At 36.5% G+C, this 27,391-nt stretch overlaps 1 protein-coding gene across 1 annotated transcript in view; it reads left to right on the forward strand.

Annotated features, from left to right (window-relative positions):
* Positions 1-27,391, forward strand: part of ARHGEF6 (Rac/Cdc42 guanine nucleotide exchange factor 6) — a 237,457-nt gene that overhangs the window by 142,202 nt on the left and 67,864 nt on the right. The window contains exons 8-9 of the mRNA XM_066249475.1: positions 5,675-5,770; positions 7,153-7,275. Coding sequence (XP_066105572.1) covers positions 5,675-5,770; positions 7,153-7,275 — 219 coding nt within the window. The remainder of the gene's footprint in view (positions 1-5,674; positions 5,771-7,152; positions 7,276-27,391) is intronic.

Here is a 27,391-nt window from a genome sequence, read left to right on the forward strand (position 1 = left end):
GTCTTGTGACCCCCTCATCGTCTTGTTTAATACCTCCTTCTATAAATAGAGTGGTAACTCCCTGCAAGAAACATGGCACTTGGCATAGACTAGACATTTAATACTTTTTTGTTAAAATAATTAGATGATATGAGAGAAAATGTATCAAAATGTTAGTTTGGTTATCTCTAGGAGCTCAAAATGAAACTTGAAGCTGCCTACAGAGAGACTTGGATATGGGGTATGACCCTAGGACTAATTGAGGAAGAGAATTTGTGGGCCTATACATTGGTGTTTTGCTTATAGGACTTAATTGGTTTGTCAGTAATACTGGTAAACATTATTTTCCTTGTTAAATTTCTCACACTTCAACTTCCTTTTTTTTGAATTATTTATTCATCCTAGCACCTTTCACCTTTATTAAAAGACCTATTTTAACCTAGTTTAAAATTTCAGGGTCCTCCGATTTTGTTCCTTAAAAGTCTTATCAAAAAATAACTTAAAAAAATCTTTTCTGCCTGACAAGTGGTGGTACAGCAAATAGAGTGTTGACCTGGAATGTTGAGGTCTCAGGCTCAAAACCCCAAGATCATCAACTTAAGTGCAGGCTCATTCGGCTTCAGTGCAGGTTCACTGGCTTGAGCACAGGGTCACAGGATTGAGCGTGGGATCATCAATATGATCCCAAGGTCATTGGCTTGAGCCCAAGGTCGCTGGCTTGAGCAAGGTGTCACTGGCTCAGCTACAGCTCCCTGGTCCAGACACATATGAGAAGTAAACAATGAAGAAGTAAAATGCCGCAACTATGAGTTCATGCTTCTCATCTTTCTCCCTTCCTATCTCTCTCTCTTTGTCTCTCTCTCTATCTCAAAAACAAAAAAGACTTCGGTTCCTATAGCATCTCATTAACGTTATAAAAAATTGATGTTGAACAAAACATTATTCAACAACCTGCTCTATGTTTTAAGGTAGCTGGTCTCAATTTAAAAACAAATATTTTATTGATTTTAGAGATAGAAGAAGGGAGAGAGAAAGAGACAGGAACATTGATCTATTCCTGTGGTGGTCCTGACTGGGGACCAAACCAGGAACCTCCGCACTGCTGGACGATGCTCCAACCATCTGGCTAGAGCTCAATTTTTCTATCCATAAAATGGGAATAATGATCCTTTCTTGAGGATAAAATGATTTAAAGCACACAAAAACATTCTGAATAGTACTGTGTAAATAGCAAGGCCCCTCTAGTTATGGCTAACTCTGAAAAATTGTGTTCTTCTGAATCATACAGCATAACTAGTTGTGATGTAATTACAAAAGTAGTTTGTTAGAATAAAAAAATGTACATTCAGACTTTGTGCTTCTTATACTGCTGGCATGAGTAAATGGGACTTTTTCTAGTAATTTGATTAAAAGAGCCGAAGTTGTATTTTACTTTGGATTGTTCTGACAATTACAATACTTTGTGTCTCTACAGGTGTTACAGAACATTCTGGACACTGAAAAAGATTATGCTAAAGAACTTCAATCTCTTCTTATTACTTACTTAAGACCTCTGCAGTCCAACAACAAGTAAGAATTCTATTTGCAACCCCTCACTAAATAAAGCAAGATACTATGAGCATATGGAATCATTACTTTCTTGTCACTGAGTACTTGATTTAGCCCTTTAGAAGAATTTCCACAGATCACAGGTTTCTAAGAACTATAGTTGGCTATGGAAATGTTCACCTGAAACCTATGTACTCTTATTGATCAATGTCACCCTTTTAAAATTAATTTTCTAAATAAAATTTAAAAATTAAAAGAACATGGTCAAGGCAACAGAAATTATGCAAGATGTTTCTTATGAGCAGATCTGCATTTTTGCCTGTCAGAATTTTGATCTTGCATGTTTTAAAAGTGATGCAATCTGGTTTTACCTAACAATCAAAGGCCTTGCCAGTATTTCTATGCAGAAAGCACAAAAATGTAAAATTCTTATGTTCACTGTGATCTTCGCTTGCCAGGGCAGAAACGCTTTCCTATGCCCGGAGAACAGAAAAAAAATTTGACATTTTGTGAATGCTCATAAAAGCAATTCAAGCCAGTAATTTACTCAGGCAAAAGTGAATGAAAAATAGATGTTAAAATGTTTTATTTTTTAAATATCATATTCAAACCTTATTCTGATCTTAGAAATCTGAAATGATTGTCAGAGGCCTGAATTGCAAACAATTTTCACAAATGAGAAATATAAGACATTCATTTTTTGTGCTTTTCATTTTATGGCATATTTAAGAAATACTGGCTAAATGCACTTGTTTGTATTTTTATGTTAATTAAATAATCTTTACTAGAGATTATGATCTGTAAGTCAAATAGAAAATTTAGCAGTTGGTCCATATAACAGAAGACAAAGGCTTCCTCTTTTACCTTAGTAAAAGTTTATTTTTGCTAAACAATTACCCAAACTATTGACTTCAGGTTTAAATAAGTTTAATATATTTTACTGTTTTTTCCTTTTTTCCAAATCATGTTTTACTAGGAATAATGTCTTGCTGAGTTTCCCAATTGGTTATTTTCATAATACTAAGGGAATCTTACTTCAGTATGAAAAGATTTTGTAATTTCTCTGTTTTGTGAGAGTTTAAACATAATCAACAACAGTGTATTTTGTCATTATTATGTAAAACATGAAGTGTTCTGTGATCATAGTTCTTAGAGCTGAATGGAACTTCAATGAATCATTGGGTCTAGTGCCTTGGAAGAAATTACTATCCGCATGAATAAATAAGAAACATGAAGTTCAGAAAGGTTTTCTGCTGTACCCATAACATAGCCAGTCGTTAGACATAATGAAACATGCCTTTCATTTTCTGGAGGTGACAGGCAGAGGAGAGGGAAATTGAAGCAATAACCCTGAGAAGGGAGATGGTAAGATTTCAAATGAAAGAGTGACTGATTAGTAATCAAGAAACAGTAAGAGGAAAGGAAAGGAAAAGAGCCTGGACAGAGGAGGTAAGAGACCTGAGTCAGAAGTACACTCTTCCTAAATAAACTCAAAATGTGGTTATAGTAAGTTTCCATTGATTCTGTCTTGAGCCAAAATAGATTATCTGTTATCTGATTCTGAAGAGGCCAAATAAGCCCCCAGTCAGATTCTTGGGGTATGAGACAGCAAGTCAAGGAAGCAGGCTAAAGGTTTCACTTTTGACACTTTTAGTAGGGGTTTTCCAGCTTGTGGCTCAGGAGGACATTAGAGGAACTGGGAGATTTAAAAAAAATTTTTTCTTAAGTGAGAAGTGAGGAGGCAGAGAGAGAGATTCCTGCATGCACCCCAAACTGGGATCCACCCAGCAAGCCCCTCTGTGGGATGATGTTCTGCCCATCTGGGGCTGTTGCTCCATTGCTCAGCAACTGAGCTATTTTAGTGCCTGAGGCAAAGGCATGGAGCCATCCTCAGCTCCTAGGGACAACTCGCTCCAACCAAGCCATGGCTGTGGCGGGGGAGGAGAGAAAGACAGAGAAGGGAGAGAGGGAGGGGTAAAGCAGCAGATGGTTATTTCTCCTGTGTTTCCTAAGTGGGAGTCAGACCCAGGACATCCATAAGCAAAGCTGACACTCTACCGCTGAGCCAACCAGCCAGGGCAGGGAGATTTTTATACTGTAAGGCAGTGGTCCCTAACCTTTTGTGGGCCACGGACCAGTTTATGTCAGAAAATATTTTCACGGACCGGCCTTTAGGGTGGGATGGATAAATGTATCACATGACCGAGACAAGCGTCAACAGTGAGACTTAGATGAATGTAACAGAGGGAATCTGGTCATTTTTTAAAAAATAAAACATCGTTCAGACTTAAATATAAATAAAACGGAAATAATGTAAGTTATTTATTCTTTCTCTGTGGACCGGTACCAAATGGCCCACGGACCAGTACCGGTCTGTGGACCGGGGGTTGGGGACCACTGCTGTAAGGGTTACTGATAACAATTGGTGAGGTCTTCCTTTTCTGTGTCAGCAAAAATTACTCTCAGAAACATTCCCCTAGAATTATTATATTAATGAGAAAGGATATGTTTCAGACACTAGCCTCTTAAACAAATCTTCAGCAAAATCTTCTCCCCAAATGTGGTTAAGACTGTAGACTCTGGAGCTAGAATGTTTTGATTCAAATTCTGGCTTTACCATTCAGTGGCTTTGTGACTTTGGGTGATTTGCTTACCTCTCTGTGCTTGGGTTTCCTTACATGTAAAATGGAAACAGTAGTACCTACATCATAGTTATTGATAGTTCAAAAGTTATTATAAGATTCAAATGAGTTATTACTTATAAAATACCTGCATAAGTGTTAAGTGCTATGTGAGTATTGTTAGCTCATTATTATCACTTACTAGTATTTAATTTTTTTCAATTACAGTTTATATTCAGTATTATTTTGTATTAGTTTCAGGTATACAGCAGAGTGGTTAGACAATCATTTACTTTACAAAGTGTTTCCAGTACCCACTTGGCACCATATGTAGTTATAACAATACTATTGATTATATTCTCACTGATGTAGTTTACATCCCTGTGACTATTCTGTAACTACTAATTTGTATTTCTTAATCTTTTCACCTTTCTCACCCAGTCCCCTAACCCTCCTACCTTCTGGCAACCATCAATCTCTTATCTGTACCTATGTGTCTGTTTTTGCTTTGATAGGGAAAGAATGAATGAGAAATTTCTTACTATAGAGTCCTTGATTAAATTGTTCAGTTTGCTTTTCTTTGATTCCATTCCATTCCAAAAATAAACAAGCAAATGAATCAGTACTATTTTTTTCCTCCTACTTCATCTCATAAAGATTCTTTTTACTTGATTTATGAGCATTTTAGTTTAGAAGAAACTAGATTTTGTTATTTTCCCTGTGCATTGTATAAACATATATAATATTTTTCCATTAGTTTCCCAATTCCTCTAGAAAGAAGTACTCAAAAGTTTTTACACTTATCTTCACCTATGATGTATTTTACTTGTTTAGATGCAAAGATTTTTTTATTGAGGTATAATTGGCATGTAATATTGTATTAGTTTCAGATATACAGCAAAATTATTTGATTGATCTATGTATATATTGTGAAATGATAACACAATAAGCCTAGTTGACAGCCATCACTCTACCTAGTTACAGGACATTTTTTTTCTTATGATGAGAAGTTCTAAGATCCAATCTCTTAGCAACTTTCAGATATTCAGTGCAGTATTATTAATGATAGTCACCATGCTGTACATTATGTCTCCATGATTTATTTATTTTGTAACTGGAAGTTTATATATTTTGACTCCCTTCATTCATTTTGCCCACCCACACCCCGTCTCTGATAAAACACCAATCTGTTCTCTGTAGATAGTTAGATATTAAACACTTTTTATTTATTTACTTGTTGCTCTATAGAATACCTAATAAACACTTATAGAATACCTGATAAACATTCCTTTTCTTTAGGATCATTATTTTTATTATAGAAAAGGGACATCAAGGAAAGAACCTTTAGAATGTTGGATAAAACCAGAGTTGGCATAATTAAAAAGCAATAGTTAAAATGTACAGATTGCTTGCCTTGTCTCATTTGCTACTTCTTAGCAAATTATCAGCTTGCTGAACTAGAGAGAGATATAACTAGAGTTGTGCTCAAATTCTATTCACTGACACTTCATACATATTTTTTTCAGTCTGAGTACTGTGGAGTTTACATCTTTATTGGGAAACATTGAGGAAATATGCACATTTCAACAGACACTCTGCCAAGCCTTGGAAGAATGTTCAAAGTAAGTGTTGCATATTGACATAAAGATAACCAGCAGCATTGTTTTTGTGTTTTGTTTTCCTTTTAACTGTTGTCTTAGATAGGGGCACTGTATATGTGAGCATTTGGTACAACGTAGATAAAATTTCCTAGAGCAGAGAGAATGCACCAGATGGAGCTATAGTGTCAAACCACTAGTTGTATTTTTTACTTTATTTAAAAGTCATATCAGTTTACTGCTTCTAGTCAGTATAAGAAACAAATGAGATCTCAATTGACCATGGATGATGCTTTTACATTGATTAGCTAGTTTTTATTTTTATACATTGTAAATTACTTGGAAAAGTTATTCAGATTATTCATTCAGTTTCACAAGCTTGCTTTTCTCTTTTCATTACTCCTGGTGTCATGTCTATTATATTAACAGTTGAAAGTCATTAAAGTGGGGAAAGAAAAAGTATATCCTTATGTGAAACAAAACACTTGATTGCAAGCTAGATTATTGAGGTATTCAACATCATACTACAGAATGAATTGTAATTATCTTCAGGCAATATATTTCTGAAGCAGGATTAGCTTTCCAAGGAGTGCATTTGGAGAAGTTGGTGACTTCCATCATTTATATGAAAATCAGAGAGATTTACTGTTTCTTGAGCTTTATGGGACACAGATGGTTGTCCAGGGAAGAACATGGTATGAGCCCACACTAAGGAGACCTGAGGAGCCACTACAAATGCTGATAAGGATCCAGATTATTCAAATGGAAAGATGGTCACTGAGAAAAGCAAATTACAAACTAGATTTGTGATCTTTATTTTCCAGTTTATAGAGAAACATGTAGAAGAAAGTCCAATGAATATGACAAAGTTATTATAATAAGTATCTCTGAATGGTGGAATTCTGAGTAATTTTTTTCCTTTTTTGTGTTTTTTTTGGATTGTTCTATAAATGAAAACAGGTGGCTTATAATTTAAAAATAAATTTAAAAAATCTTCAAGCTACCTTGCCTAGTTACTACCAGGCCACCAAGGCTATGTAATATTCTTTCTGTATTTGACTAGCTTTGTCTGTACTTGAAATTCATTGATATTAGCCAAGAGTATTTTTAGCTGGCCAAGCTAAAAATGTGAATATTATAATATGACTAAGCATTTTAGGAGAAAACCCTACCTACGGATTCCAAATAAATATTTGACCCTATGTATTAGCTGATGTTTAGTGGCTAGAGTTAAACTATAGTCAAGAACTTGCATTTCATGGATAAAATGGATAAAATGGTTGTAATATAGTTTTTACTTTAATTTTAACTGAAGCTGAATGCATGTTCCTCAGTTTAAGTAGAGTCATCTTCCTTTTTCCCCTCTTTCTATTTTATATTTTGTGTTTTGCCTGTTTTACTTACAGATTTCCAGAAAACCAACATAAAGTAGGAGGTTGTCTACTGAATCTTATGCCTCATTTTAAATCCATGTATCTGTCTTACTGTGCAAATCATCCTTCAGCTGTAAATGTAATCACCCAACACAGGTAAATCATTAACATTTCCCCAAGTAAGTTGTTTTCCTTCATACCATCTTATTTGGAAATCCAGGGTCTCCAGTCAAACTCTTAATTATTCCCATTCATCATGCCAGGAATTGATTCATTGTACATGGATTGATTGTTTATTGATGCACAAATAATGTACTGAGCCCCTAATATGTGTGCAAGGTTCTAGAATAGCTGATGGTGATATGGTAGTGAACTAGGAAGAGAAGGTTCCTTCCTCATGGATCATCTACTCTTGAGGGAAACACAGGCATGAATTTAAACATTGTATCAATAGCTCAAATGTTATAGAAATGTTTATCTGAAACCTATGTATTCTTATTGATCAATTTCATGGTGTTAAAGTTAATTTCTTAAATATATTTAAAAATTAAAGAAAAACATTGTAAACATGTTGTAGGCAAAAGGGTATTTAAAAGATGCTGTGAGACTTTGCAGTGCTACCTTGTGTGGTGAAGGAAGAATTGAGAAGGTGTTCCTGAAGTAAAATTATCTTTTGATACAATGGTTTAGCCTTCCCCAATGAATGTTTTATATGAGTTGCTGATAAACAGCTAAATTGTCTAGGTTCAACTTTTTTCAATTTTTCTTTTTCTAGTAGAGGAAGTCTTTCTCAGATAAACAAAAACTTAAGAAAATTGTTGCCAATAGATAACCTATACAAAAATTGTTGAAGGTTCTTCAGAGAGAAGAAAACTTGGATCCACATATAAAAGGAAGAGTGTCAGAGAACAACTTCAGGCAAAATACAATCATTTTTTCTTATTCTTAATGGGTCTAAGAAATAACTTTTCAAAATAATAATAGTATCAATATATTGGGTGATTTTGCCTTGTGGATAAATAAAATAAGTTTTATTTCTCCTCCACTTTTTTTCTCTTTTAATTTTGCAGCAGTTATATATATATAACTGTTTAATCTTTCATAATTTAAACTTTATATTCATTGAACAGCAACTCCTCATTTCCCCAAGACCCCAAGACTCCCCCCAACAGCACCATTTACTTTCTATGTCTTTGAGTTTGACTACTTTAGATATCTCATATAAGTGGAATAATTTAGTATTTCTTCTTCTTTCTTTTATTATTAATTTTAATTTATTGTGTTAACATGGATCCAAGTGTCCCACTCAATATAACAACCTCACCCCCAAACCACGTGTCCTCCATTACATGCCACTTGCCCCCCTCCCGCTGACTCCCTCCCCCCATCCCTTTAGGATTTGCTATCTTGTTATCTGTATCTCTGTGTTATGTATATATAATTTCACTAATTCCTTCACTTTTTCTGATCCCATCCCCTCATCCCCCTTCCCTCTGACAGCTGTCCCTCTGCTCCCTGTGACCCCACCTCTGCCTCTATTCTGTTCCTCAGTTAACTTTGTTCATTAGATTTTACATATAAGTGATATCATATGATATTTGTCTTTCTCTGTCTGATTTATGTCACTTACCATAATAATCTCCAGGTCCAATAATGCTGTCACAAAAGGTAAGATTTCCTTCTTTCTCATGGCCACATATTGTGTATATGTACCACAGCATTTTAACCCACTCGACCACTGACAGGCCCTGGGGCAGATTTCAGATCTTGGCTATTGTAAACAATTCATGGGTGCATTTCTTCTTTTGAATCAGTGATTTGGTACTCTTAGGATATATTCCTAGAAGTGGGATCACTGGGTCAAATGGCAGTTACATTTTTAATTTTTGAGGAAACACCATACTGTTTTCCACAGTGGCTGCACCAGTCTGCATTCCCACCAGCAGTGTAGGAGGGTTCCCTTTTCTCCACACCCTCATCAGCACTTATTATGTATTGTTTTGTTGATGAGCGCCATTTTGACTGGTGTGAGGTGATATCTCATTGTGGTTTTAATTTGCATTTCTCTGATGATTAGTAATATTGAGCATTTTTCATATACCTATTGGCCATCTGTATGTCCTCTTTGGAGATGTGTCTATTCAGTTTCCTGGCCCATTTTTTAATTGGATTGTTTACCTTCCTGGTGTTGAATTTCAGAAGTTCTTTATAAATTTGGGTAATTAACCCCTTAATAGACATATTGGCAAATATGTGCGTCCATTTTGTGAGTTTTTTTTTATTTTGTTAATGGTGTCTTTGCTGTGCTAAAGCTTTTCAGTTTGATATAGTCCCATGTGTTTATTTTGTCCTTTTTTTCACTTGCCAATGGAGATAAATTGGCAAACATATTGCTATGAGAGATATCAAAGACTTTACTGCCTATGTTTTCTTCCAAGATATTTATGGTTTCATGACTTACATTTAAGTCTTTTATCCATTTTGAGTTTATTTCTGTGAATGGTGTAAGTTGGTGATCTAGTTTCATTTTTTTGCATGTATCTATCCAATTTTCTCAACCCCCACTTATTAAAGAGACTGCCTTTACTCCATTGTATGCTCTTACCTCCTTTGTCAAATATCAATTGACTATAAAGGCGTGAGCTTATTTCTGGGTTCTCTCTTCTGTTCCATTGATTTGTATGCCTGTTCTCATGCCAGGATGAAACTATTTTGGTTACAATGGCCTTGTAGTATAACTTGCTATCAGGAAGTGTGTTACCTCCCACTTTATTCCTTATTTTCAAGATTGCTGAGGCTATTTGTGTTCTTTTTTGGTTCCATATAACTTAATGGAATATTTGTTCTATATCTTTGAAGTATGCCATTGGTATTCTAATAAGAATTGCATTTAATTTATAAATTGCTTTGGGTAGTATAGATATTTTAATGATGTTTATTATTCTTATCCATGAACACAGTATATGCTTCCACTTGTTTGTATCTTCCTTGATTTCTTTTATCAATGTTGTATAATTTTCCGAGTACAAGTCTTTTACCTTTTTTGTTAAATTTACTCCTAGGTACTTTACTTTGTTTTATTACAATAGTGCAGGGGATTGTTTCCTTAATTTCTCTTTCAGACTATTGATTGTTGGTGTAAACTGACTCTGATTTGTGAATATTAATTTTATATCCTGCCACTTTGCTGAATTCATTTCTCAGGTCTAGTCATTTTTGACTGAGACATTAAAGGTTTTCTATGTACAGTATTATGTCATCAGCAAATAAGTGTTTTATATCTTTGTTTCCCATTTGGATGTCTTTTTATATCTTCTTCCTGTCTGATTGCTGTGACTAGGACTTCCAGAACTCTGTTGAATAAGAGTGGTGAAAGGGGGCACCCCTGCCTTTTTCCTGATCTTAAGGGGATTGCTTTTAATTTTTGCCCATTGAGTATGATGTTAGCTGTCGGATTGTCACAGATGTTGAGGTATGTTCCCTGTATTCCCACTTTGCTAAAAGTTTAGATCATAAATGGGTGCTGGATTTTATCAAATGCTTTTTCTGTATCTGTTGATATAATCATGTAATTTTTATCCTTCCTTTTAATTATGTGACGATTTGATTTGCAAATGTTGAATCAACCTTGCCTCCCCAGAATGAATCCCACTTGATCATGATGTATGATCTTTTTGATATATTGCTGGATCCGGTTTGCTAATATTTTATTGAGAATTTTAGCATCTATGTTCATCAGGGATTTTCGCCTATTGTATTCTTTCTTTGTAATGTCTTTACATGGTTTTGGAATGAGGATAATGCTTACCTCATAAAAGGAGCTTGGAAATCTTCCCTTGTCTTGAATTTTTTGAAATAGCTTGAGGAGAGATGTTAGTTCTTCTTTGAATGTTTGGTAGAATTCACCTGTGAAGCCATCCAATCCAGGACTTTTGTTTGCTGGGAGTTTTTTGATAACTGTTTCAATTTCACTTGTTGTAATCAGTCTTTTTAAGTTTTCTGATTCTCCTGATTGACTTTTGGAAGATTGTATGTTTCTAGGAATCTATCTTTTTCACCTAGGTTGTCCAGTTTTTTGGCATACAAATCCTCATAGTATTTTCTTACAATCCTTTGTATTTCTGCCATGTAGTTGTTACTTTTCCACTTTCATTCCTAATTTTGAATTCTCTCTTTTTTTCTTGATGAGTCTGGTTAAAGGTTTGTCAATCTTGTTCACCTTTTCAAAGAACCAGCTCTTGGTTTCATTGACCTTTTTTTTTTGTTGTGGCAGAGACAGAGAGAGTCGGAGAGGGACAGATAGGGACACATAGACAGGAAGGGAGAGAGATGAGAAACATCAATTCTTTGTTGCAGCTCCTTAGTTGTTCACTCATTGATTTCTCATATGAACCTTGACCAAGGGGCTACAGCCGACTGAGGGACCCCTTGCTCTAGGCAGCAAACTTGGGCTCAAGCTGGTGAGCCTTGCTCAAACCAGATGAACCTGCGCTCAAGCTGGCAATCTCCGGGTCTCAAACCTGGGTCCTCCACATCCCAGTCCGACACTCTATCCACTGCACCACCACCTGGTCAGGCTTCATTGATCTTTTGTATTATTTTTTTAACCTCTATGTCATTTATTTCCACTCTGATCTTTATTATTTCCTGTCTTCTACTTTCTCTGGGCTTTATTTGTTGTTCTTTTTCTAGTTCTTTTAACTTTGAAAAGAACAGTCTTAGGTTGTTTATTTGAGCTTTTTGTGCTTCGTAACATATTCCTATAATGCTATGAACTTCCCTCTCAGGACTGCTTTTGCTATGCCACATATATTTTGTGTTGTTGTATGATCATTTTAGTTGGTTTCAAGGAAATTGTTGATTTCTTCCTTGATCTCATTAACCCATTTGTTATTTAATAACATGCTATTTAGTCTCCAAGTGTTTGTTTCAGTATTTTTCAGTTTTTCTATTGTAGTTGATTTCTAGTTTCATGCCATTGTAATCAGAGAAGATGCTTGATATGATTTCAATCTTCTTAAGCTTATTGAGACTCGTTTTGTGTCCTAACATGGTCTATCCTAGAGAATGTACCATGAGCACTTGAAAAGAATATATATTAAGCTGCTTTGGGGTGAAAGATTCTGAAGATATCTATTAAATCCAGTTGATCTAGTGTGTCATTTAAGGCTGCTGTTTCTTTGTTAATTTTCTGTCTGGAGGATCTATCCATTGATGTTAATGGGGTATTAAAGTCCCCTACTCTTATAGAATTGCTGTTGATCTCACCCTTTATGTCCATCAAAATTTGCTTTATATATTTAGGTGCTCCTATATTAGGTGCGTAGATATTTATAATGGTTATATCTTCCTGTTGGATTGCTCCCTTTATCATTATGTGGTGATCTTCCTTTTTCCTTGCTATAGTCTTTGCTTTAAAGGTTATTTTGTCAGATGAAAGCATTGCTACCCCAGCTTTGTTCTTTCTCATTTCCTTCAGGAACCTCTATGATGCAGATGTTGTTTCTCTTCATGTTGTCACAGAGATCTTAGAGTTTCCTCAGTCTTTCTGAGCTTCTTTTCATTTTGCTGCTCTGCTTCTATGTTTTTGTTTATCTTGTCCTCTAAATTGCTGATTTAGTCCTCTGCTTTATCCAACTTGCTCTTGATTCCTTCTAGTGCAGTCTTTATTTCTGATATTGTATGTCATTTTTTACTGTTTTGATGCTTTCTTTCTCTTTATTTAGGTACATATTATGACCGTCCATTTTTGCTCTAAGATCCTGGAGCATCCTAAAAATCATATTCTAAACTCTGTGTCTGGTAGTTTGTTTGTTCCATTTAATTTAGTTCTTTTCCTGGGAATTTGTGTTGTTGTTTCATTTAGGTCATATTTCTTTGCCCATTTTGTCTCTGTATTAGGTAACACTGTCTGGCTTTGAAATTTTTGTAGGTCTTTATGAGGAAGATGGGTTTGGTGGTACTGACCTCCAGGATACCTGTTTTCCTTGTTCTAGAAATGCTTCCTGAAGACACTAGTTTCCCTCTTGTTGTATGTGAGTATTGAATGTAGGTCCTTTCATGGGTAGTTATCCCCCTTCAGGCTGGCTGACTCTAAGAGTCAACCTTGATCCTGTGTATTACACACTGTGCAATGTCTGTCCTGTTGGGTGTATTTATTCAGCACATTGTCTGGTGCCTGCTTGATTCCACCTTTGGGCATGATGCTTGTGTATGTAGCTGAGTCTAGGGTTGGTGCTGTCTGCCACCCACTACTGGTTGTGTTGGTTCTAGGTCTTAGTGATGATAGCAACTCTGTAAAAGCCCCAAGCTCTGTAAGACTTACCTCCACTTCTCAGCTGCTCCACCTCCTTTTGCAGCTACCTAGTCCTCCCACATAGTTTTCTGTAGAAAGACTGTAGTTTGGGCTCAAACTCTCATTATTTGACCAACCACTCTACAGGTTGAAACCTTGGTGGATTAAAACAGCTGATGTTGGGAATACAGTGTTTGTGGGAACCCCTACATCAGGGGTCTCTTGATCTGAATTTCAGTACAGGGAAAGTGGCCTCTACTCCAGAGCCTAATACCTCAGGCACTCCTGGATACTAAAATTTTATTTCTCCCTAACAAGTTGAGAAGCAGGTTCAGATTGAATGGGGCCTACAATCTATTCTGCAGATCTTCTTATAGTTAGTGAGACCATGATGTCAGGGAAGGAAAGCTGAGAATGTCCCCTCCTGGGGCTAACTGTGCCCCCTTAGAAAGTGGCTAAACTGCTTTAACACACCCAACAATAGGCTCACAGGGACCCATACTTTATATGTCCATGCTCCAACCCTCTCTCCCTTCCCCCTGTACAAACTAGGCCAGCGGTGCAGGATAGCCAGCACTCTGGCCTTCTCACTGTGAAGCTCCACCCTATCCAATGCACACGAGCAGGTGTGCCAGTGCTGATCACAGAAAGCGGAACTAGCCTCAGCTGGGCCAGGTGTGAGGAGCCTTTCCTTAGGATAACCCACTAGCAAGGGTTGTTAGGTACTAAACCAATGCTCTCTACAGCTAGCCCTGGAGGGAACCCAGCACAGTCCAGTGGGTTACACTGCCCATGACCAGCCCTCAGTAACCTCCTTGGATTTACAAGCAATCCAGAGTTTGTGGCTGCCTCTCCTGGGCCCAACTGCTCATGGAAATAACAAGCTGCACATCTAGGCTTGCTTTTACCCACACTGGGCCCCAAGGAAGATCTGCTTAAAGGGCCAAGGTTCCCTGAGTTCTGCCACCTACAGCCTGTCTTCTGGCTGCTTCTTGGACTTGACCACTGTAAAAACCTCTGGTCGAGTCTGGAGCTTTGTGCAATCTAAGGATTAGAAAAGATGATGGATGTGGCTCTACTCTTCTACCCCAGGTGTCAGTCTGTCCAGACTTTTTCACAGACCTCAGTTGGGGAGGCCCCAGGAGTCTGGTGGGTGTTGCCTCTGAGACCCAGAGATGTGATCTGCCCACAGTCTGGACAGTTTCTAATGAGCATCCCATAAGAAGAAAACACCAGTCATAGACTCAGGAGCATGTGGAGGAAAGCTCTGGCCTCAATGCCAAAAAACTGAATCACTAAGGAGCACCCTGCTTCTTGGCTTCTCAGAACATACAGGTCTCCATGGATGTGGCAGGAGAGAGTCCAAAAGGGGGAGACAGTTGCTTTCACCCAGGCTTATGCTTGTCAGAGGGAATTGCTCCACCCAAGAAAGATGGCAACTGTGGTATTGGATAATATTGACTTAGCCTGGGGGTTCCGATGTTCATCACCCACAGTGTCTCTCCCTGGCCCTTCAACTTCACACTCTCTCATGCAACACTAGTCCTCTCAGCTCTTCCCCACCTGATCCCAGGTAAGTGTCTGTGAACAAGATTTTCTATGCTGACCCTTTAAGACACAGACTGCATCTCTGAGAAATTTCCTGTCTCTTTCTTGCAAACAGAAACCCTGGCTCTTTTTACCACCGAATGCTGTCTGGAAACCTCTTCCAGGCTCTGGGGCTCTAGGCTGAGGCTCTGGGCCAGGAGCTGAGGATGCACACCTCTCAGAACAACCCTCTTCACAGTGAGAGTCCCTCTGGACCCTCAGCCACTGCTCGCTCCTGGGAGCGGAGCAGTCCTTTCCGCATCCCGTCCCTTCCTACCAGTCTCAGTGTGGTTTCTTCTGTGATCCTTGGTTATAAACTCCTCTTTGTTTAGTCCAAAGTTGGTTTTTCAAGATGACTGTTCTTAAATTAAGTTGTAATCCAATTTGGTCCTGGGATGTGGCAGTTGGAACGTGCCCCTACTCTGTTGCCATCTTGGAATCTGTCTAGTATTTATTCTTCTGTGGCTGGCTTATTTCACTTAGCATAATGTCCTCTAGGTTCATCCATATTGTCACATATGACAGGATTTCCTTCTTTTTAAAGGTTGAATAATATTATATTTTATGCATATACTACATTTTCTTTATCGATTCAAGCACCAATGGAACTTAGATTGTTTCTACAACTTTACTATTGTGAATAATGTTGCAACAAACATGGAAATGCAAATACCTTTACAAGATCCTGGTTTTAGTTGTTTTTTTTTTTATAAATACTCAGTAGTGGAACTGCTGGGCCATATAGTACAGTGGTCCCTCATTATCATGGACGTTATGTTCCAGAACCCCTGTGATAGATGAAAATCCACAAAGTAGAGACCTTATATTTATTTTATTATTTATTTCTAGTTTAAGGCTTTATAAACCCTCCCCACACTCTTATAAACCTTTTCTACTTTGTTATTAGCCTTTCTCACACTTATTTTGCTTATTTTACCACAAAAATAATTAAAATAATAAGCATATGAAAATACCTATATACCACAAAATCCCATGATATAGCGAAAAATCCATGATACAAAATCAGATATATACAATTTAAAAATCCGCGATACAGTGAGACCACGAAAAGTGAACCATGATATAGTGAGGGACGACAGTAATTTTACTTTTATGTTTCGAGGAACCTTCATACTGTTTTCTTTTTTTTTAAAAAAATAAATTTTTATTAATGGTAATGGGATGACATTAATAAATCAGGGTACATATATTCAAAGAAAACATGTCTAGGTTATTTTGTCATTAAATTATGTTGCATACCCCTCGCCCAAAGTCAGATTGTCCTCCGCCACCCTCTATCTAGTTCTCTGTGCCCCTCCCCCTCCCCCTAACTCTCTCCCTCCCTCCCTCCTGCATCATCCCTCCCCCCACCCCTGGTAACCACCACTCTCTTGTACATGTCTCTTAGTCTCGTTTTTATGTTCCACCAATGTATGGAATCATGTAGTTCTTGTTTTTTCTGATTTACTTATTTCACTCCGTATAATGTTATCAAGATCCCACCATTTTGCTGTAAATGATCTGATGTCATCATTTCTTATGGCTGAGTAGTATTCCATAGTGTATATGTGCCACATCTTCTTTATCCAGTCTTCTATTGAAGGGCTTTTTGGTTGTTTCCATGTCTTCAGACCAATGGAACAGAATAGAAAGCCCAGAAATAAAACCACATATATATGGTCAAATAATCTTTGATAAAGGGGCCAACAACACACAATGGAGAAAAGAAAGCCTCTTCAACAAATGGTGTTGGGAAAACTGGAAAGCCACATGCAAAAGAATGAAACTCGACTACAGCCTGTCCCCGTGTACTAAAATTAATTCAAAATGGATCAAAGACCTAAATATAAGACCTGAAACAATAAAGTACATAGAAGAAGACATAGGTACTAAACTCATGGACCTGGGTTTTAAAGAACATTTTATGAACTTGACTCCAATGGCAAGAGAAGTGAAGGCAAAGATAAATGAATGGGACTACATCAGAATAAAAAGTTTTTGCTCAGCAAGAGAAACTGATATCAAAATAAACAGACAGCCAACTAAATGGGAAATGATATTTTCAAACAACAGCTCAGATAAGGGCCTAATATCCAAAATTTACAAAGAACTCATAAAACTGTTTTCTATACATAGTGGCTGCACCACTTTTATATTCCTTCCAACAGTGCACTAAGGTTCAAATTTCTTTGCATCTTTGCCTATATATGACATAGGCATATGATGTGAGGTGCTGTCTCACTGTGGTTTTCATTTACATTTCCCTGATGATTAATGATGTTGAGCATCTTTTCATAAACCTGTTGACCTGTCTTCTTTCCAGAAATGTCAATGCAAGTCTTTTGCCTATTTTTATATTAGGGCATTAGTATTTTTACTATTGAGTTGTATGAGTTCATTCCATATATTTTGAAGATTAGCCCCTTATCAAATATATGATCGGCAAGTGTTTTTTTCCAATTCCATAGCTTGCTTTTTCACTTTGTTTATTATTATTATTATTATTATTATTAGCTAGAGACAGAGAGTGGGACAGATAAGAACAGACAGACAAGGAGAGAGAGAAATGAGTAGCATAATTCTTTATTGCAACACTTTAGATGTTCATCGATTGCTTTCTCATTTGTGCCCTGACCGGGAGAATGGGGGTCTATAGCTGAGCCAGTGACCCCTTGCTCAAGCCAGCAACCTTGTGGTTCAAACCATCCACCTTTAAGATCAAGCCAGCAACCATGGTGTCATGTCTATGATTCCACGCTCAAACTAGCAACCTTGGGGTTTTACACCTGGGTCTTTTGTGTCCCAGACCAATGCTTTGTCCACTGCGCCACCACCTGATCAGGCCTGTTGATTATTTCTTTTACTGTGAGGCAGTATTTTAGTTTGTTAGAGATACACTTGTTTATTTTTCCTTTTGTTCCCTGTATTTTGGTGTCATATCCAAGAAATCATTGCCAAGACCGATGTTGTGAAGATTTTCTTCTGTGTTTTATTCTTGGTGTTTTAGAGTTTCAAGTCTAAAGATTTTTTTTGTATGGTGTAAGATAAGTGTTTAGTTTTATTTGTTTATTTTTTTGTCAGGTGAATATCCAGTTTTCCCAGCACATTTGTTGAAGAGACTATTTTCTCCCAATTGTGTATTCTTGATACTCTTTTGGAAGATCAATTGATCATATAAACTGATTTATTTCTGAGCTCTCTGTTTTGTTACACTGCTATATTGTTTATCTTTATGCCAATACCAGATTATTTTGGTGATTTGGGATACTTTTTGATTTCATACAAATTTTAGAATTGATTTTCTATTTCTATAAAAAATGCCATTGGGAATTTCATAAAGATTGAAGTAAACTTGTAAATCACTTTAGTAGATGTGGACATTTTAGCAATATAAAATCTTCTGATCTGTGAATATGGGATGTCTTTCCAGTTTGTTTTTCTTTAATTTCTTTATCAATCTTTTGTATTTTTACTGTATAAGTCTTTGATCTTTTTTGTTTAGTCCTAAGTATTTTATTCTTTTTGATGCTTTTATAAATAACGTTTTTTAAATTTTCTTTTTGGATAATTTATTGTTAATGTATAAAAATACAACTTTCTTTTGTATGTTAATTTGCATCCTGCAACTTCACTGAATTCATTTATTGATTCTGCCAGGTTTTTTATGGATTAGTTAGTGCTTTCTATATATAAAATTATGTCATTTATAAACAGAGACCATTTCACTTATTTTTCCACTTGGATGACTTTTTTTCTTAAGCAAGAGAGAGATTAAGGGACAGACAGAAGGGAGGGGAGAGAGATGAGAAGCATCAACTCATAGTTATGGCACCTTAGTTGCTCTTTCATTGTTTTCTCATTTGTGCCTTGGCGCAGAGGCTGAAGCTAAGCCAATGAGCCATTGCTCAGGCCAGGGACCTTGGGCTCAATTCAGCTACTATGGGGTCATACCTATGATTCCACACTCAAGCTGGTGAGCCTGTGCTCAAACCAGTGACCTCTGCATTTCGACCTGAGTCCTCGGTGTCCCAGTCTGATGCTCTATCCACTGCACCACCTCCTAGTCAGGCTCCATTTAGATTACTTTTAATTGTTTTTGTTCCTAATTGTTCTGGCTAGGACTTCCAGCATTATGTTGAATTGAAGTAGCAAAAGTGGGCATCAGTGCCTTATTCTATATCTTAGAAAGCTTTCAGTTTTTCATCATTGAGTATGATGTTAACTGTGCTTTTTCTATATAGCGTTTTAATGTTGATTTACTATCCTGTTCCTAATTAGTTGAATGCTTTTTAAATATAAAAGAGTGTTCAGTTTTGTCAAATGCCTTTTTTCAATCTACTAAGATGATTGTGTAATTTTTATCTGTTGTTCTTTTAGTGTGGTGTATCACATTGATTTGCATATGTTGAACTATCCTTGCATCCTAGGGATAAATCTCACTTGGTCATGGTGTATAATCCGCTTAATATGCTGTAGAATTTAGTTAGCTAGTATTTTGTTAAGGATTTTTGTATCTATATTAATCAAGATATTGTCCTGTAGCTTTCCTTTCTTTTTTTTTTTTTAATTTTTTTAAAATTTTTTATTTATTTACTTTTTTAGATTTTATTTATTCATTTTTATTAGAGAGAGAGGAGAGAGAGAGAGAGAGAGAGAGAGAGAGAACAGGGGGAGGAGCAGGAAGCATCAACTCCCATATGTACCTTGACCAGGCAAGCCCAGGGTTTTGAACCGCCGACCTCAGAATTCCAGGTCGACGCTTTATCCACTGCGCCACCTCAGGTCAGGCCCTAGCTTTCCTTTCTTTTTGTTTAAAATTGAGATATTGGTTAATAACATATAAGTTTCAGGTGTACAATACTATAATTTAATATCTGTGTACTTTGTAGTGTGTTTACCACCAAGAGTCTAGTTTCCATTTGTCACCATATATTGGCTCCCTTTACCCATTTTGCCCTCCCCCCATTCTCTTCATCTCTGGTACCCCTCAACCTGTTGTCTGTATCTATGAGTTTATTTTTGTTTTGTGTTGTTAGAGTTTTTGTTTGCTTGTTTGTTTTACTTACAGATAGTGATTTTGTTTCCTTCAGATAAATACCCAGAAATGGAATTGCTGGATCATATGGTAGTAATATTTTTATTTTTTTGAGAAAACTCCATACTGTTTTTTTGTTTGTTTGTTTGTTTGTTTGGTATTTTTCTGAAGTTGGAAACGGGGATGCAGTCAGACAGACTCCTGCATGCGCCTGAACAGGATCCACCTGGCACGCCCACCAGGGGGTGATGCTATGCCCATCTTGGGGCATCGTTCTGCCACAATCAGAGCCATTCTAGTGCCTGAGGCAGAGGCCACAGAGCCATCCTTAGCGCCCGGACAAACGCTGCTCCAATGGAGCCTTGGCTGCAGGAGGGGAAGAGAGAGACAGAGAGGAAGGAGAGGGGGAGGGGTGGAGAAGCATATGGGCGTTTCTCCTGTGTGCCCTGGCCGGGAATCGAACCCGGGACTCCCACACGCCAGGCCAACGCTCTACCACTGAGCCAACCGGCCAGGGCCCATACTGTTTTTTTGTAGTGGCTGCACCAATTTAAATTTCCACTAACAGTGCACAAAGATTCCTTTTTCTCCATATCCTCCCCAACACTTGTTATCGCTTGTCATTTTTATGATAACCATTCTAACAGGTGTGAGGTGACATTTCATTGTGGTTTTGATTTGCATTTCCTTGATAATTAGCGACAGTGAGCACCTTTTCATGCACCTATTGACGATTTGCATGTCTTCTTTGGAAAAACGTCTTTTCAGTTCTTCTGCCTATTTGTTAATCTGATTGTTTCTTCATTATTGAGTTGTATGAATCAGAAATATGATTTGCAAATATGTTCTCCCATTTAGTGATTGCCTTTTCATTTTGATGATTTTCTTTGCTGTGCAGAAGCATTTTAGTTTGAGGTGGTCCCATTTGTTTATTTGTTGTTGTTGTTGCTTGTGCATTTTGTAACTATTAGGCTTTGGTTTCTTTAAATTTTCTTGTTTTATTTTTTCTGTATCTTTGTGTTTTATACGAATTCCTTTTAAAATATACTCTGAGTCTTTTAGTTCCCTCAGCTGTAATCCTTTATTATACTGGAGCACTGTAGGGGATGCAATTTACAATGTTGTGAACAAATTTCAGTTTTTAGTTGACTGATCCATTCCTTAGCCATTTTTTGTTCTCTTCTCACTTATGACAGGAAGATGAGAGAGGACTAAAACTGGACTCTTGTTCCTTCCCCAGATTAGATAAGGATCTGGCAACCTGGATCCCCTTGGAGAGCAAGCCTTGTTCTAGGAGTATTTCATAGTAGTGGCTTTTCTTTCCCCATCCCTGAATGACAAAGGGATTTTTCTCAGATTTTTACCATTAGAACCTGCAATGCAAAAACCATGACAGTGTTGGGGTCCCTGAGATTGGGTTTCTGGGAGTTTTTAACTGTCAAGCTAATTAACACTTAAACTCTTGCAATTCATCAAAATTACCATTTCTGTTTTCTTACTAGTTATTATTTTCAGTGACTTCTTCTTCTGAGAGAAGTTGGTCTCAGCTCTAATTATCTGTACAGTCGTCCCTCGCCATATTGCAGTTCACTTTTCAAGTTCTTACTGAATCGCGAATTTTTATTTTTTTATTTATTCATTTTAGAGAGGAGAGGGAGAGACAGAGAGAAGGGGGGAGGAACTGAAAGCATCAACTCCCATATGTGCCTTGACCAGGCAAGCCCAGGGTTTCAAACCGGCGACCTCAGCATTTCCAGGTTGACGCTTTATCCACTGCGCCACCACAGGTCAGGCCTGAATTGTGAATTTTTAAATTGTATATAGCTAATTTTGTGTTGTGAATTTTTCACTATATCATGGGATTTTTCAGTATATAGCTATTTTTAGATTTTTATTATTTTAATTATTTTTGTGGCAAAATAAGCATTCTCTAGCCTAAAAAATTAAAAACAATATAAAATATTAATTAAAACAATATTAAATTGAAATAAAATATGTAGCATACAGCAGATGGGTAGACAAAGACTCACACATATGGAAAGCGCAGCTATGGCTGACTCCGCTTGAGCTAGTTTGTAGGCCTGGGTGCTCATGCCTATGTCAAAAAGGTTAACAGTATGGGAAAGGTTTTTAAGAGTGTGGGGATGGTTTATAAAGACTTAAAATACATATAAATAATAATATAAGGTAGCTACTTTGCAGATTTTCGCCTATGGCTGGGGGTTCTGGAACCTAACTAACCCGCACGATACACAAGGTACCACTGTATTAGCCTGTTTTCTCAGATATAAGGTGGTGATTTTCTCTGCAATTTCAATTCTCAGTGAATCTTTTTAAAAATAATTGATTTTCATTTTTTTCAATGTTTTTTTTTTATTGTGAAGATAGTAATGATGACTTCTAAGCTCTTTGCATGTCAGAGCTGAAACAAGAAGTTTTTAATGATTTTTTAAAAAAATTAGAGTTCTAAGTCTTTCCATATATATCTTTTTTTAAACAGTTTTATTTAGACAATTAATTTTAACAGGTGACATTGGTCAACTACAGCACATATATTTAGAGTAAATATCTCTACATCATTTTGAAATTCAATTGTGTTGTATACCCATCACCCAAAGTCAAATCGTCCTCTATCACCCTTCATGTGGATTCCTTTATGCCCCTCACCTCCCACCACCCCCGCCCCCCGGTAACCACTGCACTCGTTTCTATGTCCATGACTCTCAATTTTGTGTCCCACTTATGTATGGAATCATACAGTTCTTAGTTTATTCTGATTTACTTATTTCACTCAGTATAATGTTATCAAGGTCCATCTACGTTGTCGTAAATGATCCTATGTCATCATTTCTTATGACTGAGTATATATGTATATATACATATATATATGTATGTACATATACATATTCCATACAATATATGTATCACATTTTCTTTACTCAATCTTCTATTGAAGAGCTTTTTGGTTGTTTCCATGTCTTGGCCACCATGAACAATGCTGCAATGAATACAGGGCTGCATGTGTCTTTACATACCAATGATTTTGAGTTTTGGGGGTACATACCCAGTAGAAGGATTGCTGGTTCATATGGTAGTTCTATTCTTAATTTTTTTGAGGAACCACCATATTTTCTTCCATAATGGCTGTACTAATTCACATTCCCACCAACAGTGAATTAGGGTTCCTTTTTCTCCACAGCCTCTCCAACACTTGTTATTACCTATCTTGTTGATAATAGCTAATCTAACAGGCGTGAGGTGGTATCTCATTGTAGTTTTGATTTGCATTTCTCTAATAGCTAGTGAAGATGAGCATTTTTTAATATATCTATTGTCTATTTGTATTTCTTCTTGACAAAAGTGTCTGTTCATGACCTCTCCCCATTTTATATTGAACTGTTTGGTTGTTTACTGTTAAGTTTTGTGAGTTCTTTATGTTTTTACTGATTTTAATTTGTTGTGTTTACATATACCCTGAAATATATCTCCTTCCCTTATCCTTAGTTCTCCATGATAACCCCTTTGCCCCCTCCCCCTACACCACCTTCCTCCTTTTCCTCCATAATTTATTATCCTGCCCTCTATCACTCTGTGTTATGTTTATATACTTTCACTAATGTTCCTTTTTGTGATCTCCTCCTCTCTTCCACTTTCCCTCTGGATTCTTTGACCCTTTCCCTGCCTCTCTTCCGTTTCTCAGTTCCCATTGTTCATTGGATTCCTCATATGAGTGAGGTCATATGATATTTTTCTTTCTCTGCCTAGCTTATTTTGCTTAGCATAATAGACTCCAGGTCCATCCATGTTGATGCAAAGGGTAAGATGTCCTTCTTTTTCATGGCTGCATAGTATTCCATTGTGTACATGTACCACTGCTTTTTGATCCACTCGTCCATTCTTTGTTATGTGTATTCCTAGGTATTTTATTTTATTTTTGTTGCAACCGTAAAAGGAATTATTTTTTTTAGTTCTTTTTCTGAAGTTTCATTGTTGGCATATAAGAAAGTAATTAACTTCTTTATGTTAATTTTGTATCCTGCGACCTTACTGTATTGGTTTACTGATTCTAATAGTCTTTCTGTGGAGTCTTTGGGGTTTTCTATATACAGGATTATATCATCTGCAAAAAGTGAAACCTTTACTTCTTCTTTCCCAATATGAATGCCTTTCATTTCTATCTCTTGTCTGATTGCTCTGGCTAGAACTTCCAGCATTACGTTGAATAAGAGTGGAGAGAGTGGGCAACCTTGTCTTGTTCCTGATTTTAGAGAAAAAGTTTTCAGTTTTTTGCCATTTAATATTATGTTAGCTACTATGGAATACTACTCAGCCATAAGAAATGATGACATCGGATCATTTACAGCAAAATGGTGGGATCTTGATAACATTATACGAAGTGAAATAAGTAAATCAGAAAAAAACCAGGAACTGCATTATTCCATAAGTAGGTGGGATATAAAAGTGAGACTAAGAGACATTGATAAGAGTGTGGTGGTTACGGGGGGAGGGGGAGAGGGAGAGGGAGAGGGGGAGGGGGAGGGGCACAAAGAAAACTAGATAGAAGGTGACAGAGAACAATCTGACTTTGGGTGATGGGTATGCAACATAATTGAATGACAAGATAACCTGGACATGTTATCTTTGAATATATGTATCCTGATTTATTGATGTTGCCCCATTAAAAAATAAAATTATTAAAAAGTTATTATGTTAGCTGATGGTTTGTCATAAATGGCCTTTATTAGGTTGAGATATTTTCCTTCTATACCCATTTGGTTGAGTGTTTTAAACATAAAATGATGTTATATTTTTATTGAATGCCTTTTCTACATCTATTGATAAGATCATATGGTTTTTGTTTGTTTTATTGATATGGTGTATTACGTTAATTGTTTTACATATGTTGAACCATCCTTGTGATTCTAGGATGAATCCCACTTGATCATAGTGAATTATTTTTTTAATGTGTTGTTGTATTCAGTTTGTTAGTATTTTGTTTAGGATTTTTGTATCTGTATTCATTAGAGATAATGGTCTGTAGTTTTCTTTTTTTGTGTTGTCCTTGCTAGGCTTTGGTATGAGGGTCATGTTGGCCTCATAAAATGTATTTGGAAATATTGTTTTTTCTTCAAGTTTTTGGAAGACTTTGAGTAGGATAGGAACCAAATCTTCTTTGAATGTTTGATAGAATTCACTACTATAGCTTATCTGACCCTGGATATTTATTTTTTAGGAGGTTTTTGATAGTTGTTTCTATTTCCTCCCTGCTTATGGGTCTGTTTAGGCTTTCTATTTCTTCATGATTCAGCCTAGGAAGATTATATTATTCTAGAAATTTATCCATTTCTTCTATATTGTTAAATTTGGTGGCATATAGTTTTTCATAGTATTCTACAATAATCCTTTGTATATCTATGATATCTGTGGTGATTTTACCTCTTTCATTTGGATTTTGTTTATATGAGTCATTTCTCTTTTTTCCTTAGTGTCTTGCCAAGTATTTGTCAATTTTGTTGATATTTTCAAATAACCAGCTTCATGTTTTATTGATTCTTACAATAATTTTTCTGTTCTCTATTTCATTTATTTCTGCTCTAATTTTTTTTATTTCCTTTCTTCTGCTGGTTTTGGGTTTACTTTCTTCTTCTTTTTCTAGTTCCTTAAGATGTGATGTTAAGCTGTTTCCTTGGGATCTCTCTTGTTTGTTCATATAAGCCTGTAATGATATGAAGTTCCCTCTTATTACTGTTTTTGCTGCATCCCAGAGATTCTGATATGTTGTGTTCTCATTTTCATTTGTCTGTATATATCTTTTGATCTATGCTTTTATTTCTTCTTTGACCCAGTTGTTTTTTAGAAGGTTGTTGTTTAATTTCCACATTTTTATGAGTTTGTTTACTTCTTTTTTACAGTTGAATTCTGATTTCAAAGCTTTATGGTCAGAGAATATTCTTGGTAAAATTTCAATCTTTCTGAATTTGTTGATGTTAGTTTTGTGGCCCAACATGTGGTCAATTCTTGAGAATGTATCATGTACACTAGAGAAAAATGTATACTCTGATGTTTTGGGATGAAATGTCCTATCTGTCATATCCAGTTTTTCTAGTGTTTTGTTTAAGGCCAGTATTTCTTTATTAGTTTTCTGTTTGGGTGAATGATCTACAGCCATCAGCAGTATATTGAGGTCTCCAAGTATGATTGTATTTTTGTCTGTTTTTATTTTTACATCAGTTAGTAGATGTCTTATATTCTTTGGTGCTCCTTGGTATGGTGCATATATATTAAGAAGAGTTATGTCTTCTTGATTCAATGTCCCTTTTATCGTTATAAAATTAACATCTTTGTCTCTGATTACCTTTGTTGTCTTGTAGTCAGCATCGTTAGAAATGAGTATTGCTACACCTGCTTTGTTTTGGATGTTATTTGCTTGGAGAATCATTTTCCAGCCTTTCACTTTTAGTCTGTTTTTTTTTTTTTTTAAATAATTTTATTTTTTTTAATGGGGTGACATCAATAAATCAGGATACATATATTCAAAGATAACAAGACCAGGGTATCTTGTCGTTCAATTATGATGCATACCCGTCACCCAAAGTCAGATTGTCCTCTGTCACCTTCTATCTTGTTTTCTTTGTGCCCCTCCCCCTCCCCCTTTCCCTTTCCCATTACCCCCTCCCCCCCGTAACCACCACACTCTTATCAATGTCTCTTAGTTTCACTTTTATGTCCCACCTACGTATGGAATAATGCAGTTCCTGGTTTTTTCTGATTTACTTATTTCGCTTCGTATCATGTTATCTAGATCCCACCATTTTGCTGTAAATGTTCCGATGTCATCATTTCTTATGGCTGAGTAGTATTCCATAGTGTATATGTGCCACATCTTCTTTATCCAGTCATCTATTGACGGGCTTTTTGGTTGTTTCCATGTCCTGGCCACTGTGAACAATGCTGCAATAAACATGGGGCTGCATGTGTCTTTACGTATCAATGTTTCTGAGTTTTTGGGGTATATACCCAGTAGAGGGATTGCTGGGTCATAAGATAGTTCTATTTTCAGTTTTTTGAGGAACCACCATACTTTCTTCCATAATGGTTGTACTACTTTACATTCCCACCAACAATGTATGAGGGTTCCTTTTTCTCCACAGCTTCTCCAACATTTGTTATTACCTGTCTTGCTAATAATAGCTAATCGAACAGGTGTGAGGTGGTATCTCATTGCAGTTTTGATTTGCATTTCTCTAATAGCTAAAGAAGATGAGCATCTTTTCATATATCTGTTGGCCATTTGTATTTCTTCCTGGGAGAAGTGTCTGTTCATATCCTCTTCCCATTTTTTTATTGGATTGTTT

This window comes from Saccopteryx bilineata, chromosome X, assembly GCF_036850765.1.
Source record: "Saccopteryx bilineata isolate mSacBil1 chromosome X, mSacBil1_pri_phased_curated, whole genome shotgun sequence".
NCBI lineage: Eukaryota > Metazoa > Chordata > Mammalia > Chiroptera > Emballonuridae > Saccopteryx > Saccopteryx bilineata.